At 54.5% G+C, this 15,459-nt stretch overlaps 1 protein-coding gene across 4 annotated transcripts; it reads right to left on the bottom strand.

Moving 5' to 3' along the window:
• Window positions 1-1,444: 1,444 nt before the first annotated feature.
• On the bottom strand, window positions 1,445-12,252 carry LOC136789037 (coiled-coil domain-containing protein 81-like). Of its 4 annotated transcripts, none has more exons than XM_066988330.1 (19): window positions 11,121-12,251; window positions 10,674-10,735; window positions 10,375-10,528; window positions 9,729-9,985; window positions 9,348-9,433; window positions 8,818-8,903; window positions 8,474-8,579; window positions 8,094-8,199; window positions 7,118-7,296; window positions 6,441-6,558; window positions 6,149-6,289; window positions 5,455-5,633; window positions 4,780-4,897; window positions 4,488-4,625; window positions 3,790-3,953; window positions 3,097-3,217; window positions 2,806-2,943; window positions 2,102-2,280; window positions 1,446-1,751 (listed from the first exon to the last, which is right to left on the bottom strand). In XM_066988330.1, exons 1-19 carry the CDS (start codon window positions 11,191-11,193, stop codon window positions 1,643-1,645), a joined length of 2,514 nt encoding a protein of 837 aa, XP_066844431.1. In that variant the 5' UTR covers window positions 11,194-12,251; the 3' UTR covers window positions 1,446-1,642. The 4 variants fall into 4 exon arrangements, with proteins under 4 accessions (XP_066844433.1, XP_066844431.1, XP_066844432.1 ...); XM_066988331.1 differs by having other exon boundaries at window positions 6,149-6,286; XM_066988332.1 differs by lacking the exon at window positions 2,806-2,943 and having other exon boundaries at window positions 1,445-1,751; window positions 11,121-12,252.
• Window positions 12,253-15,459: the final 3,207 nt, after the last annotated feature.

Below are 15,459 nucleotides of genomic sequence, written 5' to 3'. Positions count from 1 at the left end.
CCCTGTGGTCAGAAAACCCAAAATGTCTGTGTTGGCACCAGCCTCTGAGCCACCTGTTTATCAGGTGAGCTTTCCGGGTCCTCTCTGTACCCCTCCCTGCCATTGTAGGGATGGAGGAAAGCACGACCTGTACTCCCGCTCCATCTACTAATCGTCCCAGTCCCCTAAAGTCCCGTTTGATAGCCTTCAGGCTTCTCTCTTCAATATCATCTCTGCCAGCCTGGACTATCAAAAGAGGACAGTAGTCAGAGGGGTGAACCAGGTTGGGAAGCTTTCTGGCAATGTCCCTGACCCAGGCCCCAGGGAGGCAGCAGACTTCCCTACGGGTAGGGTCAGGTCAACAAATAGGGCCCTCTGTTCCCCTGAGAAGGGAGTCGCCTACAACAATCACCCTTCTGTCTTTCTTAGTAGAGGCAGTCCTGAGGCGTGGAGTCGACTTCCTCGCCCTAGGCATCCTCCTGCGTAGACTGTTCACCTCATTCTCACCCACCGGTCTCTCAAGCTCCAGGGCCTCAAACCTTTTGTAAGGTCACCTGGGAAGGCAGGGACAAAAGGGAGGGGGGTTGCCTGCGACGTCGAGCAGGGACCTGTTTCCATTCCTCCTCATCTCCGAGGTCCCCTACCTCTGCTCGGCAGGGCAGGGGGTCTACCAATGTTTGGGGTGTCTCACGCCGGTGCCTTTCCTTCAGGCCTGGCAGGGAGTTGCTATCTCCCACTCACACTCCTAGTATTGTTCTTCAGAGACATGACCCATGCACCATGAGAAGAGCTTTGAGCGTGTTGCCTGTGCCATCCACCTCCAGCACGCAGTCAGTAAAGAAGTTCATGGTGAACACTTTTCTTTGCAAGGTAAGAATGCCAATACCCCTGAAGAAGCATTCCACATCCTTTTTGTCCAGCAGGGCACCAGCAAAGAGAAGCAGGGTCTTCTGGATGCACTGCTCTACTCTTTGTCATCGGAAGTGGATGTCTGAGGCAATCAGCTCAAAGTCCAGCAAAGCAAGTAGTGTCTCAGCTAGAAAACAACCTTTTGTTTTTTTTGGACATTCAACTTGGAAAAGCAGACCACTTCTATTGAAGGTCTTAAGTGATGACAGGGAGTGTAGAGAAAGCACCAAAGGAATCCCCCAAGAGAATCCAAGAATCTCCCCAAAGCAGGAGAATGGGTCTGTGGGCCCACTAATTGCAAAATGGATGTCAAGGAAGGTGTACCACAGACAGAAACCTGCTTGTCATTCCCGGCCATTGCTGCAAAGCAGCAAGTCCCTGGCGGCAGATGGTCCTCGTCAGCACTGGGAGAAGCCCTCTGCCACAGGGCCCAAGGTCCCCCTGCACGAGCTGCCCTCCACCGGGAGAGGTGGGAGGGACCATGGGAGCAATACTGGGAGTTGCAGGGCTTTTCCTCTCCTCTTTTGTGTAAAAAAAGGCCATGCAGGGAACAGCGCGGTCAGTCCAGCTGGCAGCAGGCACCAGCACTCTTTATTTGGCAGTTCATCCTTTGGAAGGCGCCCTTCACACCCCTTGCTAACAGCTCTCACACTGCAAAGGGGGCAGCGCCATGAGCAGAGGTGGGAGCTTCTGCTGGAGTGTCCCTGGTACTGGTGCTGGCGCCTGCCTCAGCTTTCGATGTTGGAGTTGATGGCTACGGCCTCTGCAGCTGGAAGCTGCAGGGCCGCTTGTGGTTTCCTGGCGTGGACGGCACGCCCTGGGCCTTCTCACGGTGGTCCAAGAGCCTTATCTTCTCCCCTTTCCTGCAGGATCCAAAAGAAAGGCCATCAACTTGGGTGGGGAAGAAAGGACAGTAATGTCCCAAGGCCTCACTCAGGCTTCTAGCTGTGGGATGTGTTGCTACGTCCCATGCAGACGCCCACCATCAGACATGGCCCCCTTGGCCCTTTGCACCCACAGCCTTCCCCTCGGGACCTGTGTCATGCCTTGGTTGTGGGGTGCAGAGAGGCCCCCGGGCATGGCATCGCACCCAGCTCCTTCGCGTGTTACAAGGAAGCGGAGGACTCCGAGCGCTGGGAACCCCAGCACACTGCTCCAGGGCTCATGGCCTCCAGGGCTCTTCCCAGGCTCAGCGGGGCTGGCACACACTTACTCTGTCTGTGCTCTCCTGGGGAGCTGCGGCTCTTCCTGCCCCCTCTCTGCTGCCTTCCGGCTCGTAGGGCTTTGGCCTTTCACATTCTGATTCAGCCTCTCCTTCAGCTTCTCGTCGTACTCCTTTCTTAAGAGGAAGGACGGACGTCGGTCACACTCCAGCGAGTGGTGGAAGTTCTTCTGCAAAACGAGAGGAGAGTCTCCTAAAGAACTGCTGCAAGGAGCTGAGGCTGTCCCTCCCAGTGCACGCCTGTACTGAGCAGCAGGGGGCAATCCTCTCCAATGGGGTCTGCTACCAACAGCCAGCTCTTTCAAGGCTGCAGCCCTTGCTCCCTGAGCCCAGGGCAGGGCCCGCCTTTTCTGCCTGGGGGTGTGCTTCTGCCGAGTTAGGTGCCTCGTCCAAGCTCAATTTAGTCTTCAGGGCGCAGGTACTGAGGGCACTGATCCCTCACAGGGAGGTACAGTCCCTCGGCAGACCCGTGCCCATGCCCAGCTCGCTGCTGGCTTGGCCCTTTGCTCCTTGCAACAGCTCCTCCCGCACAGCAACGCGCAGGGGAGCGGACAAATAGCAGGCCCCTGCCTGGCCAGGTGGTGACCACAGCGCTGCTGTGCCGGAGACCTGCGCTGCTCCCCTCCCTCCCAAGGAGTGGGGAAATGCCTGCTTGGGGCTTTTTTTTTCCTGGGGGCTCTGACTGCATGCCATACCTGTCTTCGCTCAAAGATCTGTTTCCGTATGCTGGAATCGTATTTATCCCATGATTCAGCTTTAATTCTTTTGAGCCTGTGGGCCATTAGTATTTGTTCCCGTCTTTCCTCTCTCAGAGCACGCATATAGTACGCTCCCTGCAGGTAAGGGAAACACAACCGTGTGTAGCGTTTGTCTCTGGGGCTGGGCACAGGCAGGAGCACAGGGACGGTGGGCAGCAACAGCTGCCATTTCTGCCCTGCCCTGGAGTCCCCAGGGGGAAACGGGGCTGGCAAATGTCTATGGCGTACCGTGGTTGCAGTTTTCTGAGCAGAAAAACCCAGGCGCTCAGGGGGCCTAGGCTGTAGACGAGCTAGAGGTGTTGGCTTCTTCAATTCCTTCTCAGACCTCTCGTGAATTGGTGGCTCGAATCTAAAAAGACACAGCAGGCTTAGCTTAGGAGAGTACTCTTGGAGGCCGTTTCTAAGAGCTGGGCTCGCAGCTCACACCTTAGCTCCAGCAGCACAAGGTGCTTGTGCAGGAGGAAGACCACGTCTCCACCAGGACAACAGCTGTCCCTTTGATGTTTCCAGTGCTTTTTGGCATGAGCACATGCACTACGGCTGAGGGGAACATCTCACTGGCACAAAACCATCTCACTTCCCCCACTTGTGTGGGGAAGAAGGGACAGAAGTGTCCCAAGGCCTCACTCAGACCCCTAGCTGTGGGATGTGTTGCAATGTCCCACACAGACGCCCACCATCAGACACGGCCCCCTTGGCCCTTTGCACCCACAGCCTTCCCCTCGAGACCTGTGTCATGCCTTGGCCTTGGGGTGCAGAGAGGCCCCTGGGGGTGGCATCGCACCCAGCTCCTTGCCTTGTCACGAGGAAGGGGAGGACTCCGAGCGCTGGGATCCCCAGAACACTCTCACGGTCTCAGGGCCTCCAGGGCTGTTCCCAGGCTCAGCGGGGCTGGTGCACACTCACTCTCTCTGTGCTCACCTGGGGAGCTGTGGCTCTTCCTTCCACCCATCTGATGCTTTCTGATTTGCAGGGCTTTGGCCTTTGTCATTCTCTTTCATCCTCTCCTTCAGCTTCTTGTCGTACTCCTTTCTCAACAGGCAGGAAGGACGTCGGCCACATTCCAGCTGGTGGTAGACGGGGTTCTGCAAAACCAGAAGAGAGTCTCCTAAAGAACTGCTGCACAGAGCTGAGGCTACCCTTTCCAGGGCACTCCTGCAGTAAATGGCGCTGAGCAGCAGCGGGCTACCCTCTCCAATGGGGTCTCTTTCCAACAGCCAGCGCTTTCAAGGCTGCAGCCCTTGCTCCCTGAGCCCAGGGCAGGGCCCGCCTTTTCTGCATGTGAGTGCGCTTCTGCTGAGTTAGGTGCCTCACACAGGCTCACTTTAGTCTTGAGAGCGCAGGTACTGTGGGCACTGATCCCTCGCAGGGATGTATGGTCCCTCGGCAGACCCGTGCCCATGCCCAGCTCGCTGCTGGCTTTGCCCTTTGCTTCTTGCAACAGCTACTTCCGCACGGCAACGCGCAGGGGAGCGGGCAGACAGCAGGCACCTGCCTGGCCAGGTGGTGACCAGAACACTGCTGTGCCAGAGACCTGCACTGCTCACCTCCCTCCCAAGGAGTGGGGAAATGCCTGCTGGGGGCATTTCTTTCATGGGGGCTCTGAATGCATGACATACCTTTTCTCGCTCCCTGCTCCTACTCCGTAGGATTGCATCGTATTCCCCCCAGATTTCATCTTCAACCTGTTTGCGCTCGTGGGCCATCAGTATTCTGTGCCGTCTTTCTTCCATCTGAGCACGCACAGAGCGCGCCCTCTGCAGGCAAGGGAAACACAACCGAGTGCAGCGTTAGTCTCCTGGGGCTGGGCACAGGCAGGAGCACAGGGACGGTGGGCAGCAACAGCTGCTGCTTCTGCCCTGCTCTGGAGTCTCCAAGGGCAAACGGGGCTGGCAAATGGCTATAGCGTACCGTTGTTGGAGGGTCCTGAGGTTTATCCGGGCGCTCAGGGGGTGTAGGCTGTGGATGAGCTGGAGGTGTTGGCTTCTTCAGCTCCTTCTCAGACCTCTTGTGAATTGGTGGCTCGAATCTAAAAAGACACAGCAGGCTGAGCTTCTGGGAGTACTCTTGGAGGCCGTTTCTAAGACCTGGGCTCGCAGCTCACACCTTAGCTCCAGCAGCACAAGGTGCTTGTGCAGGAGGAAGACCACGTCTCCACCAGGACAACAGCTGTCCCTTTGATGTTTCCAGTGCCTTTTGGCATAAGCACATGCACTGCATCCAAGGGAAACATCTCATTGGCACAAAACCATCTCACTTCCCTCACTTGTGTGGGGAAGAAGGGACAGAAATGTCCCAAGGCCTCACTCAGGCCCCTAGCTGTGGGATGTGTTGCAATGTCCCACACAGACGCACATCATCAGACACGGCCCCTTGGCCCTTTGCACCCACAGCCTTCCCCTGGGACCTGTGTCATGCCTCGGCCTGGGGGTGCGGAGAGGCCCCTGGGGGTGGCATCACACCCAGCTCCATCCGGTGTCACGAGGAAGGGGAGGACTCCGAGCGCTGGGATCCCCAGAACACTGCTCCAGGGCTCATGGCCTCCAGGGGGATTCCCAGGCCGCAGTTGTACCTGTGCACACTTACTCTCTCTGTGCTCTCCTCAGGGGCTGTGGGTCTTCGTGCCATCCTTCTGGTGCCTTCTGGCTCACAGGGCTTAGGCCTTCCTCATTCTCTTTCATCCTCTCCTTTACCTTCTCGTCGTACTCCATTCTGACACGGAAGGAAGGATGTTGGTCACACTCCAGCGGGTGGCGGAAGTTTTTCTGCAAAACCAGAAGAGAGTTTCCTAAAGAACTGCTGCAAGGAGCTGAGGCTGCCCCTCCCAGTGCACTCCTGCAGCAAATGGCGCTGAGCAGCAGCCAGCTACCCTCTCCAATGGGGTCTCCTATGAACAGCCAGCGCTTTCAAGGCTGCAGCCCTTGCTCCCGGAGCCCAGGGCAGGGACTGCCTTTTCTGCATGGATGTGTGCTTCTGCTGAGTTAGGTGCCTCGCACAGGCTCACTTTAGTCTTCAGAGCGCAGGTACTGCGGGCTCTGATCCCTTGCAGAGAGGTACAGTCTCCCGGCAGACCCGTGCCCATGCCCAGCTCACTGCTGGCTTGGCCCTTTGCTCCTTTCAGCGTGCAGGGGAGCAGGCAGACAGCAGGCCCCTTGAGTGGCCAGGTGGTGACTGTAACGCTGCCATGCCGGAGACCTGCACTGCTCCCCTCCCTCCCAAGGAGTGGGGAAATGCCTGCTGGGGGCATTTTTTTCCTGGGGGCTCTGAATGCATGCCATACCTGCCTGTGCTCCATCATCAGCCTCTGCAACGTTGAATCATATTGGTTCCACGTTGCAGCCTCAAGCTTTTTGAGCTTATGGTCCATCAGTATACGGTGCCGTCTTTCTTCTATTTTAGTACGTACAGAGCGTACTCCCTGCTGACAAGGGAAACACAACCATATGCAGGGTTAGTCTCCTGGGGCTGGGCACAGGCAGGAGCACAGAGACGGTGGGCAGCAACAGCTGCTGCTTCTGCCCTGCTCTGGAGTCTCCAAGGGCAAACGGGGCTGGCAAATAACTATGGCGTACCGGTCTTGAAGAGTCCTGAGCAAAAGCCCTGTGCTCAGGGGGCTTAGGCTGTGGATGAGCTGGAGGTTTTGGCTTCTTCAGCTCCTCGTCAGACCTCTCATGAAGTGGTGGCAATAATCTAGAAAGACACAGCAGGCTTAGCTTCTGGGAGTACACTTGGAGACCGTTTCTAAGAGCTGGGCTCGCAGCTCACACCTTAGCTCCAGCAGCACAAGGTGCTTGTGCAGGAGGAAGACCACGTCTCCACCAGGACAACAGCTGTCCCTTTGATGTTTCCAGTGCTTTTTGGCATGAGCACATGCACTACGGCTGAGGGGAACATCTCACTGGCACAAAACCATCTCACTTCCCCCACTTGTGTGGGGAAGAAGGGACAGAAGTGTCCCAAGGCCTCACTCAGGCCCCTAGCTGTGGGATGTGTTGCAACGTCCCACAGAGATGCCCACCATCAGACGCGACCCCCTTGGCCCTTTGCACCCACAGCCTTCCCCTCTGGACCTGTGTCAAGTCCCGGCCTGGGGGTGCGGAGAGGCCCCTGGGGGTGGCATCGCACCCTGCTCCTTTCCATGTCACGAGGAAGGGGAGGACGACAAGCCCTGGGAACCCCAGAACACGGCTCAGGGTCTCAGGTCCTCCAGGGCTCTTCCCAGGCCTCGGTTGGACCTGTGCACACTTACTCTGTCTGTGCTGTCCTCGGGGGCTGTGGCTCTTCGTGCCATCCCTGTGCTGCCTTCTGGCTCGTATGTCTTTGGCCTTTATCATTCTGCTTCATCCTCTCTTTGAACATCTGATCGTACTCCTTTCTCACGATGTGGGAAGGACGTCGCAAGCACTTGAGCAATTGGCAGAAGGGTCTCTGCAAAACCAGAAGAGAGTCTCCTAAAGAACTGCTGCAAGGAGCTGAGGCTGCCCCTCCCAGTGCACTCCTGCAGCAAATGGCGCTGAGCAGCAGTGGGCTACCCTCTCCAATGGGGTCTGCTACCAACAGCCAGTGCTTTCAAGGCTACAGCCCTTGCTCCCTGAGCCCAGGGCACGGCCTGCCGTTTCTGCCTGGGGGTGTGCTTCTGCTGAGTTAGGTGCCTCGCACAGGCTCACTTTAGTCTTCAGAGCGCAGGTACTGCGGGCTCTGATCCCTTGCAGAGAGGTACAGTCTCCCGGCAGACCCGTGCCCATGCCCAGCTCGCTGCTGGCTTGGCCCTTTGCTCCTTTCAGCGTGCAGGGGAGCGGGCAGACAGCAGGCCCCTTGAGTGGCCAGGTGGTGACTGTAACGCTGCCATGCCGGAGACCTGCACTGCTCCCCTCCCTCCCAAGGAGGAGGGCAAATGCCTGCTGGGGGCATTTTTTCCTGGGGACTCTGAAAACACGCCATGCTCCATGCTCCTACTCCATATGCATACATAGTATTGGTCCCACATTTCAGCTTCAATCTTTTTGAGCCTGTGGCCCATCAGTATGCGTTCCTGTCTTTCTTCTATCTGAGTGCACACAGAGCACACTCCCTGCAGGCAAGGGAAACACAACCGCGTACAGCATTAGTCTCCTGGGGCTGGGTACATGCAGGAGCACAGGGATGGTGGGCAGCATCAGCTGCTGCTTCTGCCTTGCTCTGGAGACCCCAAAGTGGAACGGGGCTGGCAAATACCTATGGCGTACCATTGTCGGAGGGTCCAGAGGAAAAGCCGTGGATGGCCGTGGATGAGCTGGAGGTTTTGGCTTCTTCAGCTCTTCCCCAGACCTCTCATGAATTGGTGGCAGGAATCTAAAAAGACACAGCAGGCTTAGCTTATGGGAGTACTTTTGGAGGCAGTTTCTAAGAGCTGGGCTCGCAGCTCACACCTTAGCTCCAGCAGCAGAAAGTGCTTATGCAGGAGGAAGACCATGTCTCCACCAGGACAACAGCTGTCCCTTTGATGTTTCCAGTGCTTTTTGGCATGAGCACATGCACTGCAGCCTATGGAAACTTCTTACTGGCACAAAAGGCTCTTGCCTTTATGTCCCCCAACTCCACCACAACACTTCTCCAGCAGGCTCACCTGGCTTGGTCACCCTGCTTGTTTTTATCCTCCTTGGTTTTCTTCTCTGCCGTCTTGGCTAGAGAAACCCTCCTCTGAGCCAGCACCACCGGGTCCAGCACACTCACTGCAAGAGAACACCACGATGTCACCTCTGTGTCTGTGCAGGGCAGCGGCAGCAGCAGAGCTGCTCAGCCGTGCCCACCCACACTCATTGCCGACCCTAGGAGCCACCATTCCTGGGGCATTTTGTCCCACACAGCTGCCTTCTCTCCCATGCCCCACACATCAACATTGGCTCTCCTGCCCTGCGAGGACGAGAGGAGAACATGCAACCCCCTGCCAGAAGCCCACTGGGACATTACCTCTTCGGCCACCCTTGCCCCAAGGCTGCGGATCTCTTTTGGGCTTGATGGAAATCGGATTGCAGTGCGGGTCCTGAAGTATAAGCCTGGAAACAGATAGACACCACTTGTCAAAAGAGGCACTGTGTTCCCTTGGTGTCCCACACTAAGAAGCTGCTGACAGGGTTCTTTGGGAGCTACTGCTGAACCTTTGGAGGACACAATGGCCTGTGCAAGCTGAGGGGCCCCACAGCCTCCAGAAGCTTCTTCCCGCGCTTCCCTCGCCTTCCCGCCAGACCCAACACAAGTCCTCCTCGCTGTCCCCTCACACCCTCCCACCACTCTCAGGGACCCTCAACTGCAGACTGGCCGCTTCATCTGCACTGCCCAGAAGGACTGAGCAGGGGGTCAGCCTGGAAGCCCTCCCAGCAACGAGCTGGTCCTGCCTCACTTTGGCAGGAGAGAAGCACCATGAAGGGGCTGCACCCAAAGCACGAGCTGGGCACCAGCTCCCCTGGCCAGCCAGATGTTGCAGAAGAGATGGCACTCACGTTGGTAGTGTGATGAAACTATTTCCACTGATACGAGTATATTTATTTTTGCCGTCAGATGCAATCATATCCGTCATCTTGGAGTCCTGAAATGGGACAGACACACGTCAGCAGAAGCCGAGGATATGGGCTCCTTGCTCCCAAAGGTAGCAAACGTTCCCACTGCTCAGGGACATGGCTGCCTCTCCAAAATCCTCGCCCCACTTTCTCCTTTGGTGTCATTAGCCCCTCACACAAACAGGCCCAGGTGCTACCGAGAGTTTGTATAGCTCCTCGAGCCTGTCTCACCCGATGGCGAGGCAGGCAAGGAGAAAGCAGTTTGAGAGAGCTTTGACAGCATTGCCAGAGCTGCCAGCAGCCCCGGAGACACGAACCACTCACCGTGAGAAGAGCTTCATACATGTTGTCTGTGTCATCCACCTCCAGCAGGAACTCAGTGTAGAAGTTCATGGTGACCACTTTTCTTCGCACAGTAAGAATGCCGATACCCTTGAAGAAGAATTCCACATCCTTTTTGTCCAGGAGGGCACCAGCGAAGAGAAGCAGGGTCTCATGGATGCACTGCTCTACTATTTCTGGTCGGAAGTGGATGTCTGAGGCAATCTGCTCAAAGTCCAGCGGAGCAAATGGTGTCTCGACTAGAAAACAACCATGAAGCAACAACGTCAGTCCCCACGCATTTCAGCAAACTCACACACTAAGTGTGGGCAGCGCCCAGCCCTCGTGCAATGCTGTGCCACGGGGAAGGCCCTTGCCAGCTTTGGCCACATCTCCAGAGCAGAGCAGATGGGGAACAGAAGGCCAAGGGAAGCTTTGCCACCTGCTACGAGCATCCAGCTAGAGGGTGGGACGAGCCGCAAAGAGGGGGCTGACTCCCAGGGGAGGGGCAGGTTCTGGGATGCTGTATGTGCACCCACACTCGGCCTGTCCATGTTGCAAGACACTTTGCTCTGCCATGGCACAGGGACGACTGCATGGAGCAAAAGGCAAGGGCTGCACAGGGAAAGCAAAGCAAAAAGCTTCTTACTAGAAATTTCGTTCTCGGCACACTTGAGCTTGTAAAATGTCATCATAAACCTGCAGGGCTTGAACACGGGTTTCTGAACAACCATAGCCTTGCCATCGGCACTAGTGGTGTCTGCTGGCACAACGGCAAAGGTTCCGATTCCGATATTCACCACCTGAAAACGCAAGCAAGAAGAGGGATCAATGGCAGTGCTGGGCAGAGCTGCAAGGGTGCTGCGTGACTTGCGGGCCCTGAAGATGGTGCTGCGTGGCCCAGGTCCAAAGGGGCAAGATGGGCCAGGGGCAGGATGTAAGGCTCACCTGCTTCCGCAACAGCTGCCTTCTGATGTATTTGGATGTACTATCCCACACTTGGCAGATTTCTGGAAAGCAAAAGACAGATCCCAAGATGCGGTGAGTTGGCAATGCCCATGAAGTCTGAACCCCCATAGCCACAGAGGTGACAGTGGTGTGTGATCAAGCTCTGCCTTGCCCTCAGCCAGCACTCGCACTGCTGGGGCAAGCTGCTGCACAGCTCCTGGACCTTGCCCAGCTTGCAAGCCCGCACTGTGCCCAGGACAGGCCTGGGGAGGAAGGGGAGGCATCAGATGCACCTTGGGAAGCACATTTGATGCACTCAGGGCTCTCCTTGCATACGCCAGGACCCTTCAGAAGACCTTCCCCCGGCAGTGGCAGCCCCAAGCTTTCCACAGCTCATGTCCATCTTTGCGACAACAGTGCTCCCACAAGGGCCCCCCAGGGCCTTACCTTTGCTGGTGAGCTCCTTAATTAATGAAAGTTCCTCAGGCTTCAAGGGGCTGAAGAGCAGGTAGTGCTTCATCTTTGCCCCTGCCTTACAGCAGCTGGGAAAGAGGTGCTCTTCCTGCTACAAAACTCCCTTGGCTCCTCCTCCTTCTCCTCCTCAACACTTCCCAACCAGCGTTCTCTCCCACAGGCTCCCCTCGCCTTCTGCTGCTGGCAGAGCAGCTCCTGTGGAGCAGAGCAGCGCTGGCGAGAGCAACTCCAACACCTCCCAGGCCTTGCTGGGAAGTGTGGCCGGGCACGGCGGGGACGGGGTTTTATAGCTGAGCCCCATGATGTCACCCACCGTGTCACAAAGGGGCCGACACCTCATAGGCCACGCACATCTCGCCTCAGCATGGGCGGGGGACCAGAGTGAGGCCCCTGAGGCGGCGGTGCTGACGCCTCTGCCTCCGTCTCTCACCTCAGCCGCCCTCCGCTTGGCAGAGAGAAACTTTGGGAAGCAGGCAAGGGAAGTGCAGCAAGGCCGAAGGAGCTTCGTGCACTCAGAACACGGCTGCAGAGCGCAAGGTAACTCTGTCAGAGGCCACAAGGAGAAGCCACCACTTTGCTTCGCGAGACAACACCGAGCCCCTCGTATACCCCAGTCGCACTGTGATGAACTTCATTCAGCACACGACGATCTACAAAGGAAGACCTCAACAGCACGTGGCACGGGAGCTGCTGCAAGGCCTTCCAACGGGAAGCACCTGGAACATGCATCCTCCCCCACACGCTCACAGTCCTAGAAGGCTTCACTAGGCAGGGCTCTCAACTTCCCAGCGCTCTGCTCAGCAAGCCCTACATCCCTCTACCCCATGAGCACAGCTGCAGAAGCAGTGAGTATGCTAAAGCCAGCCTCCTCAAGAAAGTCTTGTAGGCAGAAGGAAAGAGGAGACGGGTACCCCAGCAAAGAGCAAAGGTTCCATCAGCTCAATCCCCAACACAGGACCAGCAAGGACAATCGGAAGGGCTGGAGCTCCCTCCAAAAAAAGTAACAATGAGCCGTCATTGAAAAGAGCATGGTGCAGTGGATGGCAGGTACCAGCAGACGAGGCATGGTCACTAGCTCTGAGTGTGGCTTTTTTTTTTTTTTTGTCTTTTTTTTCCCTTCCTTCTTACTATTTTTTTTAAATTTTATTTATTTATTTATTTATTTTTTCCTGAGAGAAACACTTGCCTGTCTCTGCCTGTGTGCAGGTTTCTTACTTGGGAGACAGCGACCAAAGGTGGCAAGATTTGTTCATCTTCTTAATCTGCTGATCCTATCAGCAAAGGTTAGAGGGAAAATGGTGTGGGAGGAGAGTCGGGACCTCACTATGACTGTTCCGAGGGAAGATGTAGGGTATATAATAAATAACACACCTGTGCTGTTTTACTTTCTCTTCCCGTTGAAGTCTTATCTTTGTCTCAAGGGATGAACAACCTTTTCCTTCTTTTTTCTTACCGTATGCTGTGTTTATTCTAGTTTGCCTTGTCCTTCACAACAGCGGTCCCATCTTCTCTGAATTTCCCCCGATGTTGCACTTGTGTTTAGACTGTTAGTTGTAAGGAGGACACATTTGGGACTGCACTTCCTTCTGTGAGGCTGGGTTAAGCTCTGAATTACACACTTGCTGAATATTAATAGCAGTGTGGTAGCAGCAGAGCATTTGTGCAGCTCAGTACTCAAATCTCCTTCTGCAGGGTTGCACTTCAGCCATTAGTCCCCCTGTCTATATCCAATGCCCTCTTCTTGTCTTCCAAGCCAGTCCTTTCACCACATAATTTTAAGAGGTTTATCAAGCGTGACTTCCTCCTGGTGAATCCGAGGAATCTGGGGGTGCACAGGGAGCTGGGAGGGGACACAGCCAGGACAGCTGACCCCAACTGGCCAAAGGGATGTCCCATAGCATGTGGTGCCATGTGGGACAATAACACTGGGGGGGGTTGGCGGGAGAGGCCACTGTTGCTGAGCAACAAGGTGGGCATCAGTTGGCTTGTGGTGACCAGTTGCATTGTGCATCACCTGCTTTGTTTATTCTTGTTATAGCTTTTTTTTTTCTTTTCCTTTCTTTATTCCTTTTTAAACTGTCCTGATCTCAACCCTTTTTCATCACATTTTCTCCTCACTTTCCTTTGAGTAGGGGGAGGGCGAGAGACCGGTGTGGTAAAGTTTAGCTAGCCATCACTGTGAAAGCACCTCACGGCTAACGGTGTTTTCTTTAGCTAATCAGAATTTTCCCTGCTACTGCTTGTTTTTGCTGCCTCCCATCTCTTTGCTAAACATTTCTAGAAAGACTCTGTCTCCATCTTGTTCATGACTATCGACAAGGAGCTGAATATACCTATAAGATTCTCCCTTACATTTCTCTTTTTCTAAACTAAACCAACCCAGATTTTTCATTCTGTCATACGTGACACCCCTGTAACCATCCTCGGAGACCTTAATTTTGCTCATCCCAAATTCTCAATATCTGGGTGATTCCAAACCTGGAGCAGGCATAGTCCTAAAACTGTTGAATAGGGGGGAATCAATTTTTCCTACTGCCTATGTACAATTTCCATAGATGGAAATTCCACTCCATAAATGGATTTCCACTCACCACCCTCAGAGTAAAGATTTTCTTCCTTATATCTAACCTAACTCTACCCTCTTTTAATTTAAAGGCATTACCCCTAGTCCTGTCACTATACTCCCTGACAAAGAGTGCCTCTCCAGCTTTCCTGTAGGCCCCTTTAGGTATTGGAAGGCCATGTAACATCTCCCTGGAGCCTTCTCTTCTCCAGGCTGAACAACCCCAGATCTCTCAGCCTGTCTTTATAGGAGAGGTGCTCCAGCCCTTTGATCATCCTTGTGGCCCTCCTCTGGGCTTGTTCTAATACATCCATGGCCTTCCTGTGTTGGGTAGAGGCCCCAGAGCTGAACGCAGCACTCCTGGCAGGGTCTCATGAGATCAGAGCAGAGGGGAACAATCACCTCCCTTGCCCTGATGGCCACGCTGCTTTTGATGCAACCCAGGATACGGATGGCTTTCTGAGCTACAAGTGCACATGGCTGACCACGTTGAGCTTCATGTCAACCAGCGCCCCCAGGTCCTTCTCCGCAGAGCTGCTCTCAATCCATTCTTCTCCCAGCCTTTATTTGTGCTGGGGATTGCTCCAGCCCAGATGCAGGACCTTGCACTTGGACTTGTTGAACTCCATGAGGTTCACAAAGACTCACCTCTCAGGTCTGCCTGGGTCCTTCTGGATGGCATCCCTTCCCTCCAGCCTGTCTGCTGTCCCACACAGCTTTGTGTCATCATCAAACTTGCTGATTGTGCACTCAGTCCCACTGTCCATGTCACCAACAAAGATGTTGAACAGCACCAATCCCAATACTAATCCCTGAGGAATACCACTCATTACTGATCTCCACCTGGATATGAAGCTGTTGACCACAATTCTTTGAGTGCGACCATCTAGCCAATTCCTTACCCACCAAGTGGTCCATCTGTCAAATCCATGTCTCTCCAATTTAGAGACAAAGATATAATGGGGGACAGTGTCAAATGCTTTGCACCAGACCAGGTAGATGACACTAGTTGCTCGTCCCCTATCCACCAATACTGTAACCCCATTGTAGAAGGCCACCAGATTTGCCAGGCATGATTTGCCCTCACTGAAGACATGTTGGCTGTCACCAATCACCTCCTTATCTTCCATGTGCCTTAGTAGAGTTTCCAGGAGGATCTGCTCCACGATCTTGCCAGGCACAGAGGTGAGACTGACTGGCCTGTAGTTCCCCCAGTCTTCCTTTTTTCCCTTTTTGAAAATGGTGGCATTTTTGGTTTCTTTGTTTCTCACTTCTCTAAATTGTTAGTAATAGGCAATAAATCTTGCTGTCTCCCTAATCTGAGTCTGTTTTGCCCGTTATGATAACTGTTGAGTGATGTTCCCATCCTTATCTCAACCTTTGAGCCCTTTGTGTCGTATTTTCTCCCCCTCCTCAAAGAGGAAGGAGGAGTGAGAGACCAGCCGTGGTAGAACTTGGCTGCCCACCTGAGTAAAACCAGGTGGGTTTTTTACATTTCTCTTTTTCTAAACTAAACAAACCCAGATTTTTCATTCTGTCATATGTGACACCCCTGTAACCATCCTCGGAGACCTTAATTTTGCTCATCCCAAATTCTCAATATCTGGGTGATTCCAAACCTGGAGCAGGCATAGTCCTAAAACTGTTGAATAGGGGGGAATCAGTTTTTCCTACTGCCTATGTACAATTTCCATAGATGGAAATTCCACTCCATAAATGGATTTCCACTCACCACCCTCAGAGTAAAGA

The sequence above is a fragment of the Anser cygnoides genome, chromosome Z, assembly GCF_040182565.1.
Source record: "Anser cygnoides isolate HZ-2024a breed goose chromosome Z, Taihu_goose_T2T_genome, whole genome shotgun sequence".
NCBI lineage: Eukaryota > Metazoa > Chordata > Aves > Anseriformes > Anatidae > Anser > Anser cygnoides.
Note: the sequence above shows the minus strand (reverse complement) of the source record. Positions and strands in the feature narration are given on the sequence as shown.